The 26,123-nt window shown below is 41.1% G+C and overlaps 2 protein-coding genes and 1 long non-coding RNA gene across 3 annotated transcripts in view; 1 reads left to right on the forward strand and 2 right to left on the reverse strand.

Annotated features, from left to right (window-relative positions):
* The window catches only part of LOC137382579 (uncharacterized), a 38,992-nt gene extending 38,009 nt beyond the window's left edge, over positions 1-983 (reverse strand). Inside the window, exon 1 of the long non-coding RNA XR_010977221.1 lies at positions 560-983. This is a non-coding gene — a long non-coding RNA (uncharacterized lncRNA). The remainder of the gene's footprint in view (positions 1-559) is intronic.
* Positions 1-26,123, forward strand: part of pi4kab (phosphatidylinositol 4-kinase, catalytic, alpha b) — a 167,379-nt gene that overhangs the window by 44,225 nt on the left and 97,031 nt on the right. Inside the window, exon 19 of the mRNA XM_068054681.1 lies at positions 7,306-7,356. Within this exon, the coding sequence (XP_067910782.1) occupies positions 7,306-7,356 (51 nt within the window). The remainder of the gene's footprint in view (positions 1-7,305; positions 7,357-26,123) is intronic.
* On the reverse strand, positions 4,921-23,761 carry serpind1 (serpin peptidase inhibitor, clade D (heparin cofactor), member 1). Its single transcript, XM_068054682.1, has 5 exons — positions 23,653-23,761; positions 19,205-20,128; positions 15,864-16,137; positions 11,492-11,639; positions 4,921-9,462 (listed from the first exon to the last, which is right to left on the reverse strand). The coding sequence occupies exons 2-5, from the start codon at positions 20,109-20,111 to the stop codon at positions 9,271-9,273; spliced, it is 1,521 nt and encodes a 506-aa protein (XP_067910783.1). The 5' UTR covers positions 20,112-20,128; positions 23,653-23,761; the 3' UTR covers positions 4,921-9,270.

Raw genomic sequence — 26,123 nt, forward strand, 5'->3', positions numbered from 1 at the left:
AAGCTATATTTATTTGTTGCCTTGGCTAAAAGCAGTCTCTGTGTTTATTACTATTTAAAGCTTACAAAAATGAGAGCTTTTGAAGCTGAAAACTCTTCAAGTTGATTCTTTCTGTCTGACTAAATTTGAAAACTTAAATAGTAGCAATCATCTTGTCAAACATATAACAGTTTTACAAATCTCTTTTGGGCTTATTTCACATAACAATGCAAGAACTATGATTTAAATGATATTAAAGTATTTTTGTTCACTGTAAACTGCTTGAGCTAACCTTATAACCTATGTCCTGTGCTAATAATATGAAGTATTATTACAACTGAGGCAATACTAATCTATTCACTTAGTCTTTGATAAGGAACATGTCTTGCCATTGATTGATGTCAGACTTTGTTCCTAAAATGTTGGTACTTTTTTCAATAGTTAAATTAAAAGATGTGTTTATCCTTGTCACAGCTTTCAAAACCCTGCTGTAATGCTTTGTAAACAACAAATTGCTTCCAAATGAAATGCTACTTACGTAGGCAAATGCATCAGACAGTTTCTCTGTTTAACATCTCACCTGATGGACGGTACCTCTGACAATGTAGCACACCCTCAGTGCTGCACTAAAGTGTTAACCTGGATTATGTGCTCAAATCGATCAGTGGACTTGAACCTCACGTTCGTCTGACTCACAATGCTACCAACTGAGATAAGCTGATGTTTGATTAAGCTTTTTGCCTGGCGCATACAGAATGAAAAATCCAAGATCAAGTTCCATCACAGAAATACTCGAGAGGCTCGGGATTGCGAAGAGAATGAATATGACTAACACACTCCTGCTGCTGCAGTACGGTGGTAATCACTTGCATCAATCACTGCATTAATGTACAGTTTGAAAGTGACACAGCCCAAGTTTATAATGTTAAGCTGATGGCAAAGCACTTTGCTTATGTCACTATAAAAATAAATATTAACAGATTACTCTCTTTAAACAATGAATGAAATAACTGAATTTGTTCAAAGTTTAAGCTTACAAGTTAATAATTAGCATCAAAGCACTTAGTTCAGCCATTTTTTTAACTTTGCAATCATTTTTACCTGACTTCACTATTTTTTTTCTTTTTACTCAGTGTTGAGAATTTGAAAGTTGAGATATAAGAAAAATTACGATGTTGAAAATCTGAGATGCAAACAAAATGCTAGGAATTCATTGTTGCTCCATCAGCCTCGAAAATAGTAAAGATGATAGATTAATGTTTTTGGGTTCAACACTTCATGATGTTTGAAAATCTTTTCCCTCCTGTTGAAGTGTGACATTTAAGTCCTAAAAATTATAATAACAGAAGAGTGTACATTTGTGTACATGAATGGTTAATGAAGGGAATCATTCACCTTACACTCCTCAATACAAGTAATCCAAACAGGGGATCAGTGGACTTTGAAATATTTCCTTTTACTTCTGTGCAGCAGCTAAAGCTGCTTTGTTTTTGGAATATAAATCCATTCCAAGATTAAACCTGTCTGTTCGCAATCTTGGTGGCACATTCTCACCTCACGTTCATGCCATCATTATGACCGCCTATTTCCACCTCCGTGACATTGCCTGATTTCATCTCTGTCTCAGCTCATCTGCTGCTGAAATCCTCATTCATGGCTTTGTTACCTCTCGACTTGACTATTCCAATGCACTCCTGGCTGGTCTCCCACATTCTACTGTCAGTAAACTTGAGGTCATCCAAAACTCTGCTGCCCATGTCTTAACTCGCAGCAAGTCCCATTCCCCTATCACCTCTGTGCTTGCTGACCTACAGCTCGCCAAGCCTCTTTCGACAACATCTTTCAAACCCGCAACCTCTACCACCTGGAAGGACAAGGGCAGAAGATGCATGGGAACAACACCCAGCTCCCCCTCCAGGCCATATGCCATCCTGACTGGAATTGTATCACTGTTCTTTCACTGTCGCTGGGTCAAAAACCTGAAATTCTCTTCCTAACAGCACTGTGGGTGTACCTACACCAGATGGATTGCAGCGGTTCAAGAATGCGGCTCACCACTGCCTTCTCGAGGGCAATTAGAGATGGGCAACAAATGTTGGCCTTGCCAGCGATGTTCACATCCCATGAAAAAAAAAATGCTCCTGCAAGCAATTTAAAACTCTTATCCTTGTTTTCAAATCCCTCCATGGCCTCCCCCCTCCGTATCTCTGTAATCTCCTCTAGCTCCACAATCTATCGAGATATCTGCACTCCTCTAATTCTGGCCTCTTGTGCATCTCTGATTTTAATCACTCCTTTAATTCCTCCTTTAAGACACTCCTTGAAACCTACCTCTGACCAAGCTTTTGGTCATCTGACTTAATATCTCCTTATGTGGCTTGAAATCATATTTTGTTTTTTAATACTCCTGTGAAGGACCTTGAAACGTTTTATGATAACGTTGCTATATAAATAGAAGTTATTTTCTTTCTTCTGTGCCAGTGAATTGGCAGATCATGAACGCGGAATGCTGCCCTTTTGTTTCGAGTTAGCCTTAAGATCTATGGTTCCAACATCCACAGCCCAAACTGAAAGTAATCCTTCCAATCAGAGAACCACAGCAATACCTTACTAACTTGCTGTCCAGACATCAGGATTGTGTGACTTTGTCCTTCCTAAGCACATGTAAATGAATCTTTCAAAAAATTGTTCTTGATGCTGTTTGCATTGATTGCTTTTTGCACTGTTTTTACTATCTAAAGGAATCCAAGCATTTTTCCTAAATATTGTATTTATCCATTTTTGGCTTTCACCTACTTAACAAAGGCGACTGCATTTCGAATCAATTCATTATGAATCAGCTCAGAACATATTGTTCTTTTCTTTTTTCTTTTGGGCCTCCTTATCTCGAGAGACAATGGATACGCGCCTGGAGGTGGTCAGTGGTTTGTGAAGCAGCGCCTGGAGTGGCTATAAAGGCCAATTCTGGAGTGACAGGCTCTTCCACAGGTGCTGCAGAGAAATTTGTTTGTTGGGGCTGTTGCACAGTTGGCTCTCCCCTTGCGCCTCTGTCTTTTTTCCTGCCAACTACTAAGTCTCTTCGACTCGCCACAATTTAGCCCTGTCTTTATGGCTGCCCGCCAGCTCTGGCGAATGCTGGCAACTGACTCCCACGACTTGTGATCAATGTCACACGATTTCATGTCGCGTTTGCAGACGTCTTTATAACGGAGACATGGACGGCCGGTGGGTCTGATACCAGTGGCGAGCTCGCTGTACAATGTGTCTTTGGGGATCCTGCCATCTTCCATGCGGCTCACATGGCCAAGCCATCTCAAGCGCCGCTGACTCAGTAGTGTGTATAAGCTGGGGGTGTTGGCCGCTTCGAGGACTTCTGTGTTGGAGATATAGTCCTGCCACCTGATGCCAAGTATTCTCCGAAGGCAGCGTAGATGGAATGAATTGAGACGTCGCTCTTGGCTGGCATACGTTGTCCAGGCCTCGCTGCCGTAGAGCAAGGTACTGAGGACACAGGCCTGATACACTCGGACTTTTGTGTTCCGTGTCAGTGCGCCATTTTCCCACACTCTCTTGGCCAGTCTGGACATAGCAGTGGAAGCCTTACCCATGCGCTTGTTGATTTCTGCATCTAGAGACAGGTTACTGGTGATAGTTGAGCCTAGGTAGGTGAACTCTTGAACCACTTCCAGAGCGTGGTCGCCAATATTGATGGATGGAGCATTTCTGACATCCTGCCCCATGATGTTCGTTTTCTTGAGGCTGATGGTTAGGCCAAATTCATTGCAGGCAGACGCAAACCTGTCGATGAGACTCTGCAGGCATTCTTCAGTGTGAGATGTTAAAGCAGCATCGTCAGCAAAGAGGAGTTCTCTGATGAGGACTTTCCGTACTTTGGACTTCGCTCTTAGACGGGCAAGGTTGAACAACCTGCCCCCTGATCTTGTGTGGAGGAAAATTCCTTCTTCAGAGGATTTGAACGCATGTGAAAGCAGCAGGGAGAAGAAAATCCCAAAAAGTGTGGGTGCGAGAACACAGCCCTGTTTCACACCACTCAGGATAGGAAAGGGCTCTGATGAGGAGCCACCATGTTGAATTGTGCCTTTCATATTGTCATGGAATGAGGTGATGATACTTAGTAGCTTTGGTGGACATCCGATCTTTTCTAGTAGTCTGAAGAGACCACGTCTGCTGACGAGGTCAAAGGCTTTGGTGAGATCAATGAAGTGAGAAATGACAAAACGCTTGGTAAATAAAGGCTCTTTCTTTGTGAGCTCAAGAATTAGTTGAATGCTGTGAGCATCTTACATACTGGCCATAAGGAAAGGAAGAACTTGTATTTATATAGTGCTTTTCACAATCGCAGGGCATCCTAAAGTGAAGTCCTTTTGGAAATATCGTTACTGTCATAAGATTGGGAAATGCGGCAGCCAATTTGTGCACAGCTAGTTCCCACAAGCGGCAGTTTGATACATGAATAGATAATCTGGTTTTTTGTGATGTTGGTTGAGCGATAGATATTGGCCAGGACACCGGGAGAATTTCTCGGCATTTCTTTGAATAATATCATCTGAGGGAGCAGGTATGAAAAACGTCATGTCCCTCGGTACTGCACTGAAGTGCCAACCTGTATTATGTGGTCAAGTCTATGGCATGGAGTTTGAATTCATGACTTTCTGACTCAGAGGCGAGATGCTACCACTGAGCCAAGGCTGACAGCTCAATAATATACTTAGGTGTTATTTACACCCTCTGCCACAATTGTTACACTTCCACAAAAGCCTTCCTGCATGGCTCAGGTACTGAGGCTCAGTCATGCAGCATGATTTCCCTCCCTGTTACTTCCCTATGTTGTAATGAACAGAACACTTCACATTAGTTCAGGATTAGTTGCTGTTCCCCCTCGACTGATTTATTTTGCACAATATTTTCCAGAGGAAGAAATTCAAATTCGAAGCAGTTTATTTCAAAATTGTGTTCTGCATTTAATTCTGATTTCCTCATTTATGTCAGTTGCAAAGTAATCTTTTCTGTAAACATTCATGATCAGTGTCCTGGTAACACCACGTCGTGTGCAGATTTTTGGATCATTCTTTTCGAGGAAGCTTCAAGAAAAATCCTTGAAAACCTAATTAAGTTCTGAAATGTGCAGTAGAAATTAATTGCGCATTTTTCCTTGTGCTAGAAGGAACTAGCCCTCTAGGCGGGCTGGGCATTTAAACACATGTTTGTATTAAAGTCTACTTCTGGTAGGTGTTTGCACAAATTAAAGGCCACAAAAAATACAACTTGCTCGAGATATTTAGTAGCCTCTTTGCCAATTATTGTCTTTAGAGTCAGCAAATGGATTGGGCTGGGGTTGATAGAATTGGTCATGTTAAACTGCACCTGTCTGAAATTCAGAGGCAGGAACAGTCTGGCTCAGAAGCCCCCAGGACTTTGTGGGTTGGAGTCCTCCTGTAATAATTTTAGCTAAGCTAGTTGAGAAACTTACAGGACAATTTTATGAGCCACCTAGTACAGGTAAGCTGTATGAAGGCATCACTTTCAACCCCTGCCTACCAACCTGCCAAATTTAAACTGATTTGGTAAATCAAAATATCAAAGGACCCATAGCTCAATTTCTTCAGATTCTGTAATTTCAGTTTCCTGCTGTTGAATGTGTAGGATCCTATGTGTAAGAAACAGAGGTGAGATGAGACCTTTTTTAATACAGAGGACAGTACTTCCCAGTGGTTTGCCAGGGGGAGGTGGCGGTCACCTTTGTTTCAAGACTGCTCTAGACAAAAAAAAGCAGATGCAGGTTACCTGTCTACCATTTTTTGCCGTGGAATGGGGAGTGACGCAGGCTTTGTAGAGAGGAGAAATTACTGGCTAACAAAGAGGCTGTTTGGATCTTTGTTACCATCCAAGTTTTAACCTCAGTGACTAAAAATGAAAATTAGATTGTGAAAGCAGATTCACTAACAACTTTCAAAGGGGAATTGGACAAATACTTGAAGGGGAAAAATTTGCCCAGCTATAGGGAAAGGGCAGGTGAGTGGAATTAATAAGGGAGCTCTATCAAAGAGCTGGCATAGCATGATGGGCTGAATGGCCTCCTGTGCTGTATTCAATGTATATTAATCTCCATTACTTAATGCCCACAGTTATTGCGGGCAACCGTTCATAATAGCTGACTAGCCATTCTTACAGAAGTCAGTTTTTTAATATTCTTTGATAGGATGTGGACATCACAGGCAGGCCAGCCTTTGTTGCCCATTCCTAGTTGCCCTTGAACTGAGTGACTTGCTCGGCAGTTAAGAGTCAACCACATTTCTGTAGGTCTTGAGTCACGTAGGCCAGGCCAGACCAGATAAGGACAGCAGATTTCCTTCCCTAAAGGACATTAGTGAATCACTTTTTTTTTTATGACAATCGATGATAGCAATAGTGCCAAGAAACTAAGACTAGCTTTTTTTTTAAATAGTTAAATTTGAATTCCACCAGCTGCTGAGATGGGATTTGAACCCGTGTCCCCAGGTTGTTAGCCCAGGACTTTGGATTACTAGTCCAGTGACATTACCACTACGTCACGGTCTGCAAGAGCACCAAAAGGAAATTGGATGGACACTTGAAAATAAACTTGCAGGACTATGGGGATAGAGTGGGGAATGGGACTGATTGCATCGCTTTACGGAGAGCTGGCATGGACTCGATGGGCTGAATTGCCGCCTCCTGTGCTGTATATGACTGACAGTAATACCAATTTAAAAATTCTGTTCTTTTAAGACAAATTCAGGTTTTCAAACAGCTGTTTGATCATCCCTTCTTCACACCTCATTTACGTTGCAATTACATTTGTTACTTACACTTGCATCTGTTAATCAACCGCAGAGCAAAAGTTCCCTTTACAACAACTGATGTCAGTGCAATGTTAAAGTACTCTGAATGCAATTGGCATAGTAACCTACGGTATGAAGCACCCTATTAGGGTGTTATCACCCATCTCATTTATAGTAATTGAAAATAACGTGTTGCTATTGAGATTCCACCTTCAAGCATCCTGAAACCCTTGAGATTTGGGAACATTAAGACATTGCTTTTTTTTGGTATGTTTGTAAAAATGGTGAGAGTTGTTTTGTGACAAGCATGTTTGAAATGCATGGGGACTTTTACAGAGGCTAATATTATTTGAGGTTTCAACTCTTTTTCGGAGACTAATGGAGCTTCACCAATCCAAGGCAGTATGTTTATGGTTATATATTGTTCCGATAAATTTATTTTACACTGAAATACACTGCTGAAATTAGATAATCTTGAATAACATGTGAAATTCCTTTGTTTCAGGCTTCAAGCAGTGCGGGTAATTTAGGGGTTCTTATTCCAGTCATTGCAGTGGTAAGTACCTTTTGAAAGTTTTCAACCAAAACCGTTACTTTTATTATTTTTTATTTTTTTATTTTATTTAGAGATACAGCACTGAAACAGGCCCTTCGGCCCACAGAGTCTGTGCCGACCAAGAACCACCCATTTATACTAACCCTACAGTAATCCCGTATTTCCTACCAGCTACCTACACTAGGGGCAATTTACAATGGCCAATTTACCTATGCAAGTCTTTGGCGGTGGGAGGAAACCGGAGCACCCGGCGAAAACCCACGCGCTCACAGGGAGAACCTGCAAACTCCGCACAGGCAGTACCCAGAATTGAACCCGGGTCCCTGGAGCTGTGAGGCTGCAGTGCTAACCACTGCGCCACTGTGCCGTACAGTATTATTTTGTAAGAGGTATGTACTTGATAGAAACTGCACAGCAATGAATGGAGGCAAGGTTTAGGCTGAATCTATATACGAAAGGTATATTAAATTCTAATTACTTAAATTAGAATACATTAAAACATCACATAATTAAGCCCGTACTAAAGATTCCCCATGGTATTAGATTTGAGTCATTGAGAAACAAAGACCAGCATATATTTGCACAAGAAAACTGTATCATGGTTACTGGGATAACAGAAGTGCTGTTGAAATAGGAAATGATCTTCAGAGATTGGGCTTGAGATGTCTTAATGGGGGACTGTCTCAGCATTGCTACTGGTATATACCGTGTGATCTGATCAAGGAATACTTACTAGCAACAATAAGCACAGTACTGAAAAACCTGTCTGTCAGCGTGGTTTGCTTTTGCATCAGGCTGAACGGCTGAAGGGATCAAGGGGTACAGGGAGAAAGCGGGAGCAGGATACTGAGTTTGGATGATCAGCCATGATTGTATTGAATGGCAGTGCAGGCTCGAAGGACCGAATAGCCTACTCCTGCTCCTATTTTCTATGTTTAATGTGCTAATCATTCCTTTTTAAATTAGGATACTTTCTCTAGAGCAGTTGCAATATTGTTTCTCTGTTCTAGAAATTCTGCCTGGACTCTTTTTAGGTATTTGCAGAGTTGATGGGTTCGATTTTAGGTAGAGAGTAAGTGTTTAATCTTGAAAAAGAAATAAAGAGCATGAGTTACTGTTTCTTTGTTGCAACTTTGCCAGTCATTGACCTGGTGCAGCCACAGCATAAGATGGTGAGCAGAAAGTTTTAGAAACCTGTTCAATGAGGAAGGATTCCAAAATTGAAAAGCCTTTTGGGTAGCATAATTCATGTCTCTTAGAAATGGTGCCTTTACATTTCAAGTTTAACAGATTGAGTTCTGCGCTGATGCTGAAACATTTGTAGTATAAATCTGATGTTAAAGCCGAAGCTGACTCCAAGTGAAACCGAGTGAGACTCCCCCTTCCAGGCTGTTGGGTTGGGCCCTGAATTTGGATTCAGGCTGCTTTTATGAAGGACAATTTAGCAGCCATTTTGTAAGCAACAACCCAGTGGACCTGTTAAGTTTTGATTATGTTGATAGGGAGAGTAATGTTAGGTAGGATAACAGGAGAATCTGCTTTTAAAGTAGCACTATGGGATCTTTTGCATTCACTCAAACCACCAGAAGAATTGCCCTATCGGTTATACACGGAAACCCTGGTGTTGGGATTAAACCTGACAACATTAGGCAGAGGTAAGAGTTTAAGCCGCCATCATCCCCTCGCACCCTTGGGTATAATAGTTGAACAGGTCAGGTGATAACACAACCTTATGAGAAAAAAGTTAACTGACAAGGATTTTTTAAAAATTGGTTTGACAGTTTCTTGCATAAATCAATGCTCATTTGCTTACAGTTGTTATGTTCTCATACATTGTGATAAAAAATTTATTTAAATTTTTTTTTGACGAACAGCCCATTTTTTGGTAGTTTTATAATTTTCTTCCATTGGTTATTAATTGTTCTGCGGGTTTGTCACCCGGCCCATGTACAGCAGACATTCAGTACGGTGCTCGTATATGAGAAATAAGAAGGGCCTGTTGACGGAAAATTCATTCTGCGAGGAAAGGGGCATAAAGCCAACTGTTGTAATGGATGCTGCTGTAGTTCCTTCTTCATTCACTGTTATTGATCCTTGGTGTTTGAACTGAAAGAATTGAAACGTAAGCGATCATGTTAATTACTCCAGAAAGGTTGGTTGGTTACCTAAACACTGATTAGAACAAATTAAAACCTAAGCAGACTGCATTCTGTCAGTGTTAGAATGCAAGAATACAGTACTGGAAGAGGTCATTCTGGTCTGATTTCTGTTTTTTTTCTTTTGGCTTTATTTGATTACATTTAATGGCAAATTTTACAAATGATATCGATAGACTGAATAAGAATTTTAGTATTATTGAGGGGAAAAAAACTGTAACTAATAGACAAAAGCAACCCTCGCAGTCATCAGTACCTAGCATTATCTAGAGACCATCTGCATGATCAGAGGTGGTAATGTATTGATTTGCTTTTTCATTCACATGTTCAGCATCTAACTCTGGGAATAGAATGGTTCCCTGACAGATGAAAATATAGGCAGTTTGTTAATGTTCTTGAAAGTATTTGATCCATTATTCACCCCTCCCATGTCCTCCAGAAGAGCTTGATGTGTTTTTCTGAACTTCGGATATCTTGGTACATATGATGCCATGATGTTGATCTGTCTAAGATCCTGACAGTTTCATTCATTAACTGTTTTTGATAGTACCTTGTTTGAAGTATGAATCTTCTGTTGCATTTAGAATGGGAAAATATAATTTAAATGCTACACCATTCTATCAAGTGAACGAATGCATTGGCGGAGTTTGTGCATTTTCTCCACAAATAATTGTACTTTTAGTTGGTGGAACAATGCTTTTCTTAACTGGGGAAAATTCAAAACCAGTAGATGTGTTTTCTAGTTGGATAATACATAAAGAAAACCCACAGGGTATTTAAATGAGCAAACGGCTTGCATTATTTATGTAGTAGTGTGGCTCTGGACATGGAGCTACTAAAATCTGTTGGTTTCATGTGGCTACAATAATAACTTGCATTTTTATAGCACACCTTATGAATGGGTTGAACAGGGTAGATGCGGAGAGAATGTTTCCACTTGTGGAAGAATCCAAAACTAGGGACCATAAATACAAGATAGTTAAAAATAAATTCAATAGAGAAATGAGGAGAAATTTCTTTACTCAGATGGTGATTAGAATGTGGAACTCGCTATCACAGGAAGTGGGTGAGGCAAATAGCTTAGATGCTTTCAAAAGGAAACTCGAAACGTGAGAGAAAATGGAATAGAAAGATATGCTGAAAGGCTGCGATGAGGTAGATGGGGAAAATCGTGTGGAGGCCGTTTGGCTTGTTTCTGTGCTGTATAGTCACTGTAATTTTATATAATTAATGTAATGAAATGTCCCAAGTACATCACGAGTGTTATCAAACACAATTTGACATCGCACCACACAGTAAGGTATTCAGACGGATGACAACAACTTGGTCCAAGAGGTAGGTTTAAGGAGCATCTTGAAGAAGGATGAAGAGGTGGAGAGGTTTAGGCTAGGTGGTTTCATTAATCGGAAGGAGAAAAAACAGGGGCTTTGTTGAGATGGTTTTAGTTTTTAGTGTTTATCACTGTGAAATGCAAAACTGGATGTAATTTTGCCCATTTTAGTTTTGTCTATGACTTTAATTGAGGGTTTAAATAATGGGCGAAGAGGTATTTTGGTCCTTTTGGAGCCATGTGGAATGGAGCTGTTAACTTTCAAGCCAAGAGCCTCCTTAAATTTGTAAAGCTCTTAACCTATTTAAAATTTAGCTGTCTTTCAACTAGGAATACAATTTGTACTGAAACTACAAACAACACAAAACAAATCTTTTCCTTCATCCACATGGTTCATTTCCTGCCCTAAAGGAGCTGGGGTTGGTCTATCACAAGCTCCAACAAAATCGCTTTTAGCCAGATTAATTTTTTCTCATCACCTCAATGAAACTGCCTTTCAAGTTGAGAGTGATTAGCCTAATCTAGTGAATGCTCCTACCCGATTACTCCTACAAGAGTTATAGCTTACTTATAGCTTATAGCTTCTGTGCCCATTTTGTTCAGTCTGTACATTTGTGTTTGTGGTTTATGTGCACAAGGAAACTCCTACCAGGTTAATGCCCAGATTGTCCTGAGTTGATATTCCAGTAAAGTCTGCTTCTGCTTCGAAAGGTAATGTCAGTCCCAAAGTCTTCAGGTATGGAACCAGGTCATAGTGCTTCACCAGATTAAATCTGGGGAGAATCACTTTTCTTGTTCTTTAAAAAAAATTGAAATTAAGTAAATTTTAAGTATAATTGGAACACAATACATAATTTATATCGAAAGTTTCTTTCATCTGATTCTTATAGTTCTTCAAATGCTAAAATATCAATTCAAAAGACACCTTAGAATGAAGCAAGATCTGATTTGATATTTGTGTAGGTGATTTCTGGAGATTGCGGTCGTCTTATACTGACTTGTCATTTTCTTTCTCTGCTCATCAGGTTGAGTGATAATAGGGCTGGGGATGGAACTATTTCTATTCCAGGCATGCAGTGTCAGCGTTAAGCACTCCCAGGCCAGGTCTAGCACAGACAAATCTAGAATAAAGCTGCTGCTGCTCTGCCCCAGTTAGTAACAGGGTTCCCGACCCGAGAGCGACACGGGGCTTCTGACCCGAGAAGAACACAGCTGTGGCCCCCGAATCATGAGGACTGTGGCTTCGAGTACCATTTTTCTTTTTATCTCCCGCACTAGCCATCCTGTAATTCCTCTGAATGAATGAATTGTCAGTGAGTGCCAAGTTGGCCCATATGAGAGTGTGCCTTGGAACTCCTCTTGCTCTTTTTTTAAATCCCATTCAGGTCTGGTCACAAAACTGTTACATTTCCTTCTACCTCTTAATATGGCTAAGTGCCCCTCAAAATTTGTGATTTATTTTGGGTATTGCAGCAAGCTTTTATTTGTGGCATACATAAGAATCCTGCACTGCAGAATGTGTGCCATGTAGGTATGTGGAAAAGAAATATGTGCAAAAATCAACTACTCCATCCAGACATCGCACCAAGTCTTTATGATCATTTTAGGATCTGACTCATGAAGGCAATCGGACATAAGCTCCAGGAAACTGCAAAAGCTAATATCCATAATTACAGCTGTCCCTCATCTAACATCTATAACTTGAGCTCCCCATGACTCTTAGAACATAGGAAATAGCAGCAGGAGTAGGCTATTCGGCCCCTCGAGCCTGCTCCGTCATTCAGCAAGATCATGACCGATCTTCTACCTCAACGCCATTTTCCTGCACTATCCCCATATCCCTTGATAGCTTTAATATCTAGAAATCTATCAATCTCTGTCTTGAACATACTCGATGACTGAGCCTGCACAGCCCTCTGGGACAGAGAATTCCAGATTCGCCACCCTCTGAGAGAAGAAATTCCTCCTCATCTCAGTCCTAAATGGCCTACCTCTTATTCTGAGACTGTGTCACCTGGCTCTAGACACCCCCCACCCCCCCCCCCCCCAAACCTGGGGAAACATCCTGCATCAACTTTGTCGAGCAGGGATAAACCAGGTAATTACAGGCCGGTGAGTCTAACATCAGCAGTTGGGAAAATATTGGAAAAAATTCTGAGGGGCAGGATTAATCTCCACTTGGAGAGGCAGGGATTAATGAGGGATGTCAGCATGACTTTGTCAGGGGGAGATTATGTCTAACTAACTTGATTAAATTTTTTGAGGTGGTGACTAGATGTGTAGATGAGGGTAAAGCAGTTGCTGTAGTCTACATGGACTTCAGTAAGGCGTTTGATAAGGTCCTGTATGGGAGATTGGTTAAGAAGGTAAGAGCCCATGGGATCCAGGGCAATTTGGCAAATTGGATCCAAAATTGGCTTAGTGGCAGGAGGTAAAGGGTGATGGTCGAAGGTTGTTTTTGCAAGTGGAAGCCTATAACCAGTGGTGTACCACAGGGATCGGTGCTGGGACCCTTGCTGTTTGTTGTGTACATTAATGATTTAGATGTAAGTATAGGAGGTATGATCAGTAAGTTCGCAGATGACACGAAAATTGGTGGTGTCATAAATAATGAGGAGGAAAGCCTTAGATTACAGGACGATATAGATGGGCTGGTAAGATGGGCGGAGCTGTGGCAAATGGAATTTAATCCTGAGAAGTGTGAGGTGATGCATTTTGGGAGGACTAACAAGGCAAGGGAATGTACAATGGATGGTAGGACCCTAGGAAGTACAGAGGGTCAGAGGGACCTTGGTGTACTTGTCCATAGATCACTGAAGGCAGCACCACAGGTAGATAAGGTGGTTAGGAAGGCATATGGGATACTTGCCTTTATTAGCCGAGGCATAGAATATAAGAGCAGGGAGGTTATGATGGAGCTGTATACAATGCTAGTTAGGCCACAGCTGGAGTACTGTGTACAGTTCTGGTCACCACACTATAGGAAGGATGTGATTGCACTGGAGAGGGTGCAGAGGAGATTCACCAGGATGGTGCCTGGGCTGGAGCATTTCAGCAATGAAGAGAGACTGAAAAGGCTAGGGTTGTTTTCCTTAGAGCAGAGAAGGCTGAGGGGGGACATGATTGAGATATACAAAATTATGAGTGGCATTGATCGGTTAGACAGGAAGAAACTTTTTCCCTTAGTGGAGGGGGCAATAACCAGGGGGCATAGATTTAAGGTAAGGGTCAGGAGGTTTAGAGGGGATTTGAGGAAAAACTTTTTCACTCAGAGGGTGGTTGGAATCTGGAACACACTGCCTGAAGAGGTGGTAGAGGCAGGAACCCTCACAACATTTAAGAGCACTTGAAATGCCATAACATACAAGGCTATGGGCCAAGTGCTGAAAAATGGGATTAGAATAGTTAGGTTCTTGATGGCCAGCACAGACACGATGGCCGAATGGCCTGTTTCTGTGCTGTATTGCTCTATGACTATAAGGATTTTGTATGCTTCAATGAGGTCACCTCTCATTCTTCTAAACTCTAGTGAATATAGGCTCAGTCTCCTCATAGGACAATCCCGGAATCAGTCTGGCGAACCTTTGTTGCACTCGCTCTATGGCAAGTATATCTTTCATGAGGTAAGGAGACCAAAACTGTACGCAATACCCCAGGTGCGGTCTCACCAAGGTTCTATACAATTGCAGCAAGACTTATCCAGCTTGTTCTTTCGAAGAAATGGAATGAAACCATATTTAATTGCGTTTGGTAGTCTATTTCAGAGGTCGCTCACTCTCTTAACTATTTCTGGCATCTAATTTAACTCTGTTTTCATATATTAAGTTGATGTCCCCCAATCCTTTCATTCTCATTTATCTCAAGTAATATATCTGCCTGACCAGAATCTGTTCTCTTCAACCTCGTAAAAACCTAAATCATGTCACCTTGAAGTCTGAGTAGAGTCTCGTTCCCTGAGCATATAGAATGGTACAGTGCAGAAGGAGATCATTCGGTCCATTGTACCTGTGCTGGCTCTTTGAAAGAGCTATCCAATTAGTCTCACTCATCTGCATTTTTTTCTCTTTTCAAGTTTTTATCCCTTTTCCGTTAAAATTTATTATTGAATCTCTTTCCAGCATTCTTTCAGGCAGTGCATTCTAGATCGCAACAACTCGCTGCATAAACATTTTAATTTCCAATCTTTTGCCAATCATCTTAAATCTGTCTGCTCTGGTTACTGACCCTCCTGCCAGTGGAAACAGTTTCTTCCTATCTACTCTATCAAAACCCCATATAAGTTTGAACAACTCTGTTTAATTTTTCTGTGTCCCGCTCTGCTGTAAGAAAAACAATCCCAGCTTCTCTAGTCTCTTCACATCACTTATATCTTCTCTGCACCCTCTCCAAGATGCATAGATTGCATAACAACAGTACAAACCAATGAGTAAGAAACGCAAGGGTAAAGTACCACAGGATCAAAGTTCTCTTTAAGCACAGCAACCCGAAAGGTCCTGTGCAGTTTATGTCTGCAGCCAGGCAAAAAAAAAACTAAAGGGATCGTGCACTTAAAAAAAAAAAATTGCCCGCGCTCTCCAAAAAGAGAAAGTGGGTACATTGCAAAGAATGCTTGGGCTTCATTGGCAATGAAGTGGGCAACTAGTGGGCTGCATGTGGCCCATATTTTTGACACCTCTGGATGTAGTGTGTCGCGGAATAGTTAGCTTATGATGTATAACCTCATCATTCTTCCTGCTTTTCTTAGTTATCCACTGAAACTAACAGAACTGTCTCTTATTCATTACAGTTTCTGTAAATCTGTGTAGAAATTTTTGCAAGCATTTGGAAGCATATAATCACTTAATAAAAGGAGGTCTTTGTAGAGGAGAGTGTGATGCAGCTCACTTTTAAATCCAGACAACTTTTAATCCAGTCCTGTGTGCCGGTGCACAGCTTTTGTTTTTTCTATTTTGCTGAAGTCCAGCTCTCTTGGACTCTTAAACTGTACACAGTATCACTGAGTTTGAATGTGCAAAATGTACCTGTTGGTCATGCTGTTTAACCACTTCACCACCACTTCAGACATCAGCTGCTTTTCAACAGTCCTCATGCCAGAGAATTTGTGGGGTACCACGATCAGCATACTGATGTTTCCCACGTATGGCAGCTGGAGAATGTCGCATTTGAGTTCGCGGTCTGCAGTAGCCAGGAAGTTTCCCTTTGTTTGCATCATAGGTACTCTCACCGTCTCCTTTTCGTTCAGCCAGAATGAACCTTTATACGTCCTTTCAGTCGGAAATTTATTTTCCCAAGATCCTGTTTAATCAGAGGGGGGGAAAAGGTCACATTTACGTTTGAGCTTAGGATTTTGGAGTTTAGAGTTTCATTGGGATGAATTTTAAAGCCCCTCTGATGCCGGGAACGGTGGCGGGGGGCAGGCAATGAAGATTGCAACGGAGGAGGCCTGCCACCAACCCCGACAGCGGCAGGCCCGCACTGATCTCGGTGGTGGCGAGGACTTGTGGCGACCACCCCGCTGCTCGATGACGGGAGTACATTAAAATATGTAAATACCTACTTACCATGCAGGCCGCAGCGATACTGCCAGCAGGTTGGTATCTTTATTGTTGCAGCCAGCATTGCTGCGCCTGCGAATCCCCGTTCGGGGAAACGAGGCACAACACCTGTGGTGAGGGCGGAGGAGGTGTTTTTCTCTGTGCCGGGGGGTGGGGGTTGGAGCGGGGTTACAATGCCTCGGATTGGTCAGGGGGGGTGGGGGCGGTGTAGGACAAAGGTTCTGAACTTTGCAGGGGGGGAGTGGGGGGGTGGTGGTAGAGGGGGAAGGTCAATTTTTCAAGATAGGTATTCTGGGGGGGAAAGAGCAGGAATGTTGTGTTATGCCATTGTGGGGGGTGGGTGGGTGGAAAATCTTTAACAAAACTGTCCCTTTAAAATTTAAATGCTCAGTTAGGGCTCTACGCCCTTTAAAAATGGCGCCGCCACCTGTGTATTGGTGCCAGACGCCATTGCTGGTGATGGCTTGCCTGCCCCCTCCACATCATTTTGGGGGAGGGGAGGGAGGCGGACTCCCCGGACATGGTAATGAGCTGCCAAGTTTGGAATCGCAACGGCCCCGTGCGTGTGGGCTGCAAATCTTTACGCCTGCCATCAACTTCGGCGATGGGCTCTTAAAATGCAGCCCATTGTACTTTCCACCTCGCAGGCAAGTGCGCTCTGTAAAATTGAATATTATGCAGTTTAAAGCTTTTAATATATTTTCCCTCCAAGTAATGTTTAAAAAATGCCTGAGGGACATGATCAGTATTTTATGGGCTATTAAATGCTAAATAATTGAAGCAGGATAATCAGGAGTAGCACACTTAAGTGTTTAAAATAGCAGGTAATGACTTGGAACTCAGCGCCCACAAGGGTGGTGGAAGCGGAGACAATCAATGATTTCAGAAGGAAATTGGATGGCCAGTTGAAGGAAATAAACTTGCAGGGCTCTGAGGATTGAGTGGGGGAGTGAGACTGACCTAACTGCTCCATGGAGAGCCAGCATGGACTCGATGGGCTGAAATGCCTCCTTCTGTGCCGTATTTGACTATGACTCTAAAGAGTTCAATCTGCAGACTGCAATTTCTCAATTTCGGAGCTTTTTTTGGCCCCTTTGAAATCCTGAGTTGGCTGGCATAGGAATTGAAGTAGGCCATTCTGCCCCTTGAGCCTTTTCCACTGACCATTTGAAGTATTCAGTTCACTCGATAAATCAAACAGCTAAAACGCTGGGAATATCTGTCCTTTCCTTCGGGATAGTTGATTTGTTTATTTTATTGGTCAACGGATGATTGAAATACAGTGAAATGCTGTGAGCTGGATTGGTCTTGTCTAATATATTAGTTTGGGTCTAGTCAGCCCTACGTAAAGGAGAGGGATAGTACTTTCGATATAAAATACTCCCTTTCCCAATTGGTTTAAAATGAAAAATTGCTTAAGCATATCCTGATTATGTTGTGAGGTATTGGTATGTGGGTCTTTTTTTATTTGTTCATGGGATATGGGTATTGCTGGCAAGGCTGGCATTTGTTGCCCTTGAGAAGGTGGTGGTGAGCTGCCGTCTTGAACCGCTGCAGTCCATGTGGTATATGTACACCCACAGTGCTGTTAAGGAGGGAGTTCCAGGATTTTGACCCAGTGACAGTTATGGAAGGAAGGTATATGACTTGTAGGGGAATTTGCAGTTTGTGGTGTTCCCACATACCTACTTTTCAGTGGTAGATGTTGTAGGTTTGGAGGGAGCTTTGGTGAATTGCTGCAGTGCATCTTGTAAAGGGTACACCTTGTTGCCACTGTGCACCAGTGGTGGAGGGACTGAATGTTGAAGGTGGTGCATGGGGTGCCAGTCAAGCAGGTTGCTTTGTTCTGGATGGTATTGAGCTTTTTTGAATGTTGTTCAGAGTTGCAGTCATCCAGGCTAGTGGAGAATATTCCATCACACTCCTGACATGTGCCTTGTAGATGGTGAACGGATGGGGAGTCAGGAGGTGAGTTACTTGCCACAGATTTGGAGTCATAGAGGCATTGAAGGAGGCTATTCGGCCCATTCCATGCTGGGTCTCTGTAGCAGTCTAGTCAGTCCCATACCCCCGCTCTATCTCCATAGTCCTGCAAGTTTATTTCCCTCAACTGCCTATCCAATTTCCTTTTGAAATCATCAATCGTCTCTGCTTCCACCATTCTCGTAGACAGTGAGTTCCAGGTCGTTACAAAAGAGTTCTTCCTCACATCCCCCTTGCGTCTCTTGCCCAAGAGAAGGGAGATTAAAGGAGGAAAAGAGACACAGACTAGGAAAGAGATAAACATAGATATATAAATATGTTGTATGCCAATCCTTTGCTGTATGTTACTGCCACCATTAGAGTAGCAAAGGGAAGTCTGGCATTTATTGCCCTTGAGAAGGTGGTGGAAAGCCGCTAGTATTGCGCAATCGCAAAGCTGTCTTTCAACTGAAAGTATTTTCTGTACTATTTTGAGGGACACCTTGATTTAACACCACAGATAATAAAACAGTTATGCTGATGACTCTGCCCCTAATTGCTGGATTCTAAAATAATTCTTTTTATTAAATTAACATTAAGATTTGGATGGATTTATTGTGGGCACATTGGTACTCATACATAGTTATGTCTTAAAATCAAGCGATTTGGGCTCGACAACTTGAATTTTAATGAAGAAAAATTTGATTAGAGAACGCTGCAATATGAATTAACTAAATGAATGAAAAAGTTGGGTTTACTATTTACGGTATTGTGAATGAAGTCTGTTGTACTAACAAGTGCAATGAGGTGACGATACAGTTGCTGGTTGAACGAAATTAATTTACCTTTCAAGTACAAGCAGTTCAGAATCATGATTAGAGTTTGTGGATCTACTGTTTTTAAGGCTTCCTTAATGAGCCCTCTAGTGAGTTTCAAAATCCGGTAGTTTATTTTGCTGATCAAAATAGGGTCGGAAAAGTTGACTGACTGAGGCTCGGCAAAGTAATAGGTTTTCATATTTTGTGTGAAGTTACTCAGAATCTGTGTGTCCTGACGTACCAAAAATCTGTTAACAGCCTGGAGAGTATAACCAAAGTTATGGCGAAAGAGGCGATGGGTAAGCCTACGGAAGAGATTATGAACAGTCATCATGTCGTACTTTGCACTTGCGTTTACAAAATCCGCAAAACCAAGTGTGTGGAATAGCTGCTGATGGGTTTCATGTCTTGCAGCTAAAGAAACCATACCCAGGGTGATTGAAATGCCGACAGGAGCTAGCAGTATGTTATTGGACTGATCAACAGCATTCCTGATGCTTCTATAAAGCCCAAAAGCAAAATTTGCGTTAACAATGTTCAAGCGTTGAATCCTGGTTTTGCCGTGGAATAGCTTAAGTAGTTTGGCTCTTTTGGCTGCCGGGTCTGTGGGTTCAAGCTTTGTGTCCATTTCTGGTGCAACTTCAATTTCATCAATTTCATCAATGTAATCATCATCCTGCTCTGCCAATAGTTTATCAAAATCCAGATAGTCTTCCTCCTCTCCTTCTGGAAGGAGATCTTGCGTTAAGGTATTATCCTCATGGAATTGTATTTGGAGACTTTCAATGTTGGGATCCGCACTGTCCAAACTGGTTCGAGGCCTTAGAGGTTCAACTGTTGATTCTATGTTGAAGTGTTCATCTAAAGGCTTAACTCCACAAAATGTAGGCACAGGAACTAGGCAGGCACTAAGTATGAGGAGTAGGGACCTCATTTTGCAGAGATTTGCTTCTGTTGGTGCCAAATGGGAGAAATTAGACATCGAGTGAGATAATGAAAATGACTGCAAATAATAAGTTGTAGGTTGGCAGACCAATATATTTTATACAGCACTTAGTGCTTTATCTGTTGCAATAAGCATAGATTGTTTAAGTATACTGTGCCCACACTGATTTATCTTTAGATAATGTAAAATATGCCAAAACGTCTTAAAGAAATTAGTTGACTTTGGAAGTTATATCATATCACAGTATTCTGATATTGTCCATCTGACTATTTTTGAATTGTTAATGGTCACAGAGTTTATCATTTATTCTATCAAACAGCTATAAATAACACATCTAAAATTGTCATTTGTAACACATGTTATTAACTAGTTATCAATAATATGCATAACTTAAAAAATTAAATCTCAGCAGTAGTAAAGTCAGTATTTAGTGTTATGTTTAAGTGCAGTGATAATCCCAACTGGCAAAATATATATAATAAGAAACAATATGTCTGTGTTCATTTCCTGTTCACAAAACCTTATGTCATGCTCCCTGTTGAACCACAATCTAGTGCTATGTTATTACTCCCCCCCCCCCCCCCCCCCACCCCATGCACATTCATTCCAAATACTTTCTAGAAAAAAAGTGCCCTTTTCTCACAGTAAATGAATTTTCAATGTCAAAAATAAGGTTGTAAAATTTTAAAAAAAAGACTTATTTCACAATAACTTGAATGCATTTATCATTTGAATTGCTGTTTATTGTGTATTTTAATGTCTTTGTTCAAAGTACTACTTGAAGGTCTCAACCTCGCAAAAGCCTGTGCTTGGAAATGACATTTTTGCTGAGAATTGTGATTTTTGCTTGCTGAGTTCAGATTGTGCAGTCTGAAAATGTGCAAGGCACCTTATTTCCCAGAGTGCTTCAGTACCATTGTCAGGCAAACTAATGTATTTTTCTTTAATCTGTTCTTCAAAATTATTTGAAGGATAACTTTATTGAGGTAATGTTTATATAGAGTTTTTTTTGTAAAACAGAAACTGTGTATATGAAGGGGTGAGAAAAATATGATAGTTAACTGGTGACACAACTATTGTAGCTTTTGTTTTATGTTCCATAAACTTCAGAAAGCATATTAAGCTCAGTGAGAGAAACAGTGAGTGCCTTTCCTCATGGTGATTCATTCAATTTTCAGGAAAGAAGTTAAATTTTGAAGCTGAAATAAATTTTATTGTTTTAGCTATATTTTGTTGAAAGTTAGGTTTTACCATTTACATTTTCTATCGGGCAGAGATAGTAATTAATTAATTACATTTGTATGCGAGAAACAGACAGCGTGAAAGAAGAGGACAGACATGTACAAACCCGAGCTGAAAACCAACAAAATCACTCCAATGCAGATCTCCAATTCAAACTTTTCCCAACCTATATTTTGTACAATGAATAAAAAATTGCATTGTTGCCTGCAGATTAATCTCCTCCTCCCCAGATCTGCCCAAAATATCAACCACAAGAATCTGAATTTTAAAATTTCATGTCTGAGATACCATATAGAAATACCTGCAAATTATGAATCAACATGCATACAAGAGTATAACTTTTAGAAATTTAGCAAGTGTCAGCTTGCCATAATGATAACTTTCTCACCTCTGAGTTGCAAGTGTTTGGGTTCAAGCCCCAATCCAGTTATTTGAGTACAAAATCTAAAATGACATTTCAGTGTGGTACTCGTGGAGATTGCCATCTTTCAGACCAGACACTAAACTAATGTCCACCAGGCAAAAAAGCAGGGGATTCTTCTGGTGTCCTAGTCAACATTCATTCCTTAACCAATGCCACAAAGAGCCATTAACTAGTCATTTATTTTCTTACTGTGCGCAATTAGCTGCTTATGCAACAACAGTGACTACACTTCAAAGGTAAATGGTTGGCTCTGCAGTGCTTTGGGGATTTACGGAGGATGTGAAAGACACTGTATAAATGCAAATTTGGTGTTTTTCTCTCTGTCCTTCTCTCCTTTTATCCATCTTTCTCTTTCATTGTATGTCTTATTTCTGTAGCTTTTAGTAAAGAAAGACTTGCATTTATATAGTGTCTTTCACAACCACAGGAAGTCCCAAAGCACTTTACAATGAATGAAGTACTTTTTGAATTGTAGTCACTGCTGTAATGTAGGAAACACGGCAGCTAATTTGCGCACAGCAAGCTCCCACAAACAGTAATGTGTTAATGACGAGTTAATCTGTTTTGTGGTATTGATTAAGAGATAAGTATTGGTCAGTCCACCGGGGATAATTCCCTTGCTCTTCTTCAAAATAGTGCCATGGAGTCTTTTACATCCACCTGAGGGAACAGACTTGGTTTAATGTCTCATCCAAATGACAGCACCTTCAACAGTGCAGGGTTCCGAAGAAGGGTCACTGACCCGAAACGTTGACTCTGCTTCTCTTTTGACAGATGCTGCCAGACCTGCTGAGTGGTTCCAGCGTTTCTTGTTTTTGTTTCAGTATTCCCTCTACTGCACTGGAGTGTCAGACATGATTTTTATGGTCAAGTCCTGGAGTTGGACTTGAAATTTCTGACTCCGAGCCAAGAGTGCTACCAACTGAGCTACAGCTGACACCTTATGCATACAATAGACATGCATCTCGCACTTGCTCCTAGTTGTCTCAAATGTATTTGTAAGCCAGTAATGAATAGAAACTGAGCAAATAAGGAAGCCACCAATAAACAAGTAGCGTCTTTTATATTTAAAAAAATATATTAATGACGAAGGAAAAGTTAGCCATGGTCTCTTCTGATGTTGCTTCTCTCAAAGGGAAGAGCTGAAGGTTTTCAAGCAGTTGTTAATTTAGAGACAAAATTTGTCTTGGCAGCTTTAATTCCCAAAATGTCTATTTGTCCTCCAAGCAAGCAGTTACTCTTTGTAACTTTAAAGGCACAACCAATTTAAGCATAGCTTGGCCTAGTTACAGGGTGGAAGTACATTGGAATGTGTTGATCTGGGTGCTACTTGGGTTGGTGTGTGGTGTGCATAGTAAAAGATGAAGGAATTTATCAAAACAATTTCAAAATTCATTTTTTCTTCACTTGAGAGTTGAATCTTTTCTGAACTTTTTTATAATCCCATGAATGCACATTAGTTTATTAGAGGATGATCAGCCAACAACCCCTGCGGACAAAAGTTACATAGAATTTACATTGCACAAACATGCCGTTTATGTTCCACATGTAGAATGGAAACTAGAAAATTATGTTGATTTCTTTTTAAAATCTTATCGTATAATACTTCTCGTACTACTTTATTTAAAAAAGTGATGCATAAGTTTTTTTCGGAATCTAATTCTGCTCACCAAATACAAAAGCAGATTCGAGATTCCAATCATGCACAAAAGAGTTCTTTTCAGATTTATTCCTTGCTGTGCAATGCTAACACTGGCACCAATAAATTGCACAGGCTCCTCAATTACTTATCACCGCTGTTGACATTTATATTTGTAATCTTAAATAAATTAGTCTTAATTAAAAATATTCAACAGGGCTTACCTGCTGGCACAATGTAGAAGAGCAATCTTGCACTGTTGAAAATCAACAGGCGGTGTGTTTTTCAAAAACTCTTCACTTAAAGGTCTGACCTGATGTTCCTGTGTGTTGAACCAGGCAAAAGCAAACAAGCCTAAATCAACCACTTCAGGACATGTTATACTATCACTGGGTAAGACTATTCCAATCAATCATTTTGTACTGATGTGCATCTTACACTTCCATACACTTAGGCTAATGTGACTTGGCTGAATGGAATAAGAGGCACTTCAGTTGGTCTCAGGACCTTAAGGATTGAAATTAAGCCACGATTCCTGCTTCTCGGATTCAGTCACTTTGGAAGGTTCTGCATTGCAATGTCGGGTGAGGAGGACATGATTGAGCTCCGTGGTGATGCTCCCTGTAGTTTAACAGTCCGTCAGCACTTACTGCTTTGGCCACTTGGGCAAACAACAGGAGGGCAGATGGCTTCAGGAAAGATGGGGAGAATATTATCCCCAAAAAAGTTATTGACAGGCATGTAACTACAACGATGTTCTAATTCAGTTATAGGGTTAATTGCTTATCACTAGTTTCAAGGCTACAGTTTATCCAATGTTTTTCATTAACTTTGTATGTAAAGCTGTCTATGTTTGCATTCAATGAATACACTGACTTTGCTTTGGACTGCACCCAGCAAAAAAAAATTATATGGCCTGCTTTAAGTTAGCTGGCAGAAGTAAACTACTTGAAGTAGCTACATCTACTGTAACATTCCACATCTGTGATACAGGTGCTTCAGACATTGCAACAAAATCTTTCCACATTAACCTAACACAGTAAAGTCTGACTGTGAAAAGACCACTGTACACTGTGTAATGAGGTGACTGCCTGGATTATAGAGTGGAGCCCCCACTAGATTGGAAGTTAAGTGATGGACTGATTCAGAAATAGCAACAGGAACAGCTTTCAAATATGTTTCAGGTGCAGCAGAGTTTACAGCACCAGCCAGTCTTGAGGTCATAAATAGGCCATTAATCTGAGCTAAAAACGGAAAATGCTGGAAAACACTCAGCAAGTCAGGCAGCATCTGTGGAGAAGAGAAACAGATTCAGGTCAGTGAATCCAGAGGCCTGGGCTAGTATTCCAGAGAATGCGAGTGCATATTCCACCATGGCAGTTTGAGAATTGAATTCAATTTAAAAATTCAAGAAATAAAAAGCTAGCAGCAGTAAAAGTGACCATGAAGCTGTCAGATTGTCATTTATAAAGCCAGCTGGTTCACTGACATCCTTTAGGGAAGGAAGCCTGTCGTCCTTACCTGCTTTGGCTCCAGTCCAACGCCAATGTAGTTGACTCTTAACTGCTCTCTGTAATGGCCAAGCAAGCCTCTCAGTTGTATCAAACCTACCACCTTCTCAGGGCAACTAGGGATGGGTAATAAATGCCATTCTTGCTAGTGCCACCCACATCCTGAAAATTAATTGAAAAACATGCTGTGGAGAAGTGTAGGTATAAAGTAGTCAGGTAACAGCACATAGCAAGTTGCAGTTGCTGGAAATCTGAAATAAAAATGGAATTGCTGGAAACGCTTAGCAGATCAGGCAACATCTGTGGAGGGAGAGAAAGACTTATTCTGTAAGTTGTTTAAATCTTCATCTGAATCCTATTACATGAAAAAATGCCTTCTCTTCACCCTCCACCTTCTCCCCTCAATAATGAAAATAAATTAGAATCCTTACTTCTATAGAATCCCCAAGACTAATGCTGTGCTTTTGCATTGGGACTAGTCTTTTTATGTGTATGTGTTGAATGTGCTTTCTTTTTAAAGTGACATAGTCATGGAACTGTATTTATTTTCTCCTCGGCTTAAAACAGTGTGCCTTTAAGACTCTGTTAAAATAGTGGATCTTTGTAGTATAAATGATTTGGAGGAAAATGTAGCTAGTCTAATTAGTAATATTGCGTGCAATTCTGGTCGCCACACTACCAGAAGGACGTGGAGGCTTTGGAGAGGGTACAGAGGAGGTTTACCAGGATTTTGCCTGGTCTGGAGGGCATTAGCTATGAGGAGAGGTTGGAAAAACTCGGATTGCTTTCACTGGAACGACGAAGGTGGAGGGGCGACATGATAGAGGTTTACAAAGTTATGAGCGGCATGGACAGAGTGGATAGTCATAAGCTTTTTCCCAGGGTGGAAGAGTCAGTTACTAGGGGACATAGGTTTAAGGTGCGAGGGGCAAAGTTTAGAGGGAATGTGCGAGGCAAGTTTTTTTACACAGAGGGTGGTGAGTGCCTGGAACTTGCTGCCGGGGGAGGTGGTGGAAGCAGATACGATAGTGACGTTTAAGAGACATCTTGACAAATATATGAATAGGAAGGGAATCGAGGGATATGGGCCCTGGAAGTGCAGAAGATGTTAGTTTCGGCAGGCATCAAGATCGGTGCAGGCTTGGAGAGCCGAATGGCCTGTTCCTGTGCTGTACTGTTCTTTG

This window comes from Heterodontus francisci, chromosome 23, assembly GCF_036365525.1.
Source record: "Heterodontus francisci isolate sHetFra1 chromosome 23, sHetFra1.hap1, whole genome shotgun sequence".
Lineage (NCBI taxonomy): Eukaryota > Metazoa > Chordata > Chondrichthyes > Heterodontiformes > Heterodontidae > Heterodontus > Heterodontus francisci.

Excerpts from the sequence above, each read along its gene's own strand:
- serpind1 (XM_068054682.1), bottom strand. The coding sequence starts at position 20,111 with ATGAGGTCCCTACTCCTCATACTTAGTGCCTGCCTAGTTCCTGTGCCT. Across the intron at positions 16,138-19,204 it reads GAACTGCTTGTACTTGAAAG|GATCTTGGGAAAATAAATTT; the intron begins GTAAATTAATTT and ends CTGATTAAACAG. Across the intron at positions 11,640-15,863 it reads TTAAACAGCATGACCAACAG|AACAAGAAAAGTGATTCTCC; the intron begins GTACATTTTGCA and ends TTTTTTTTAAAG.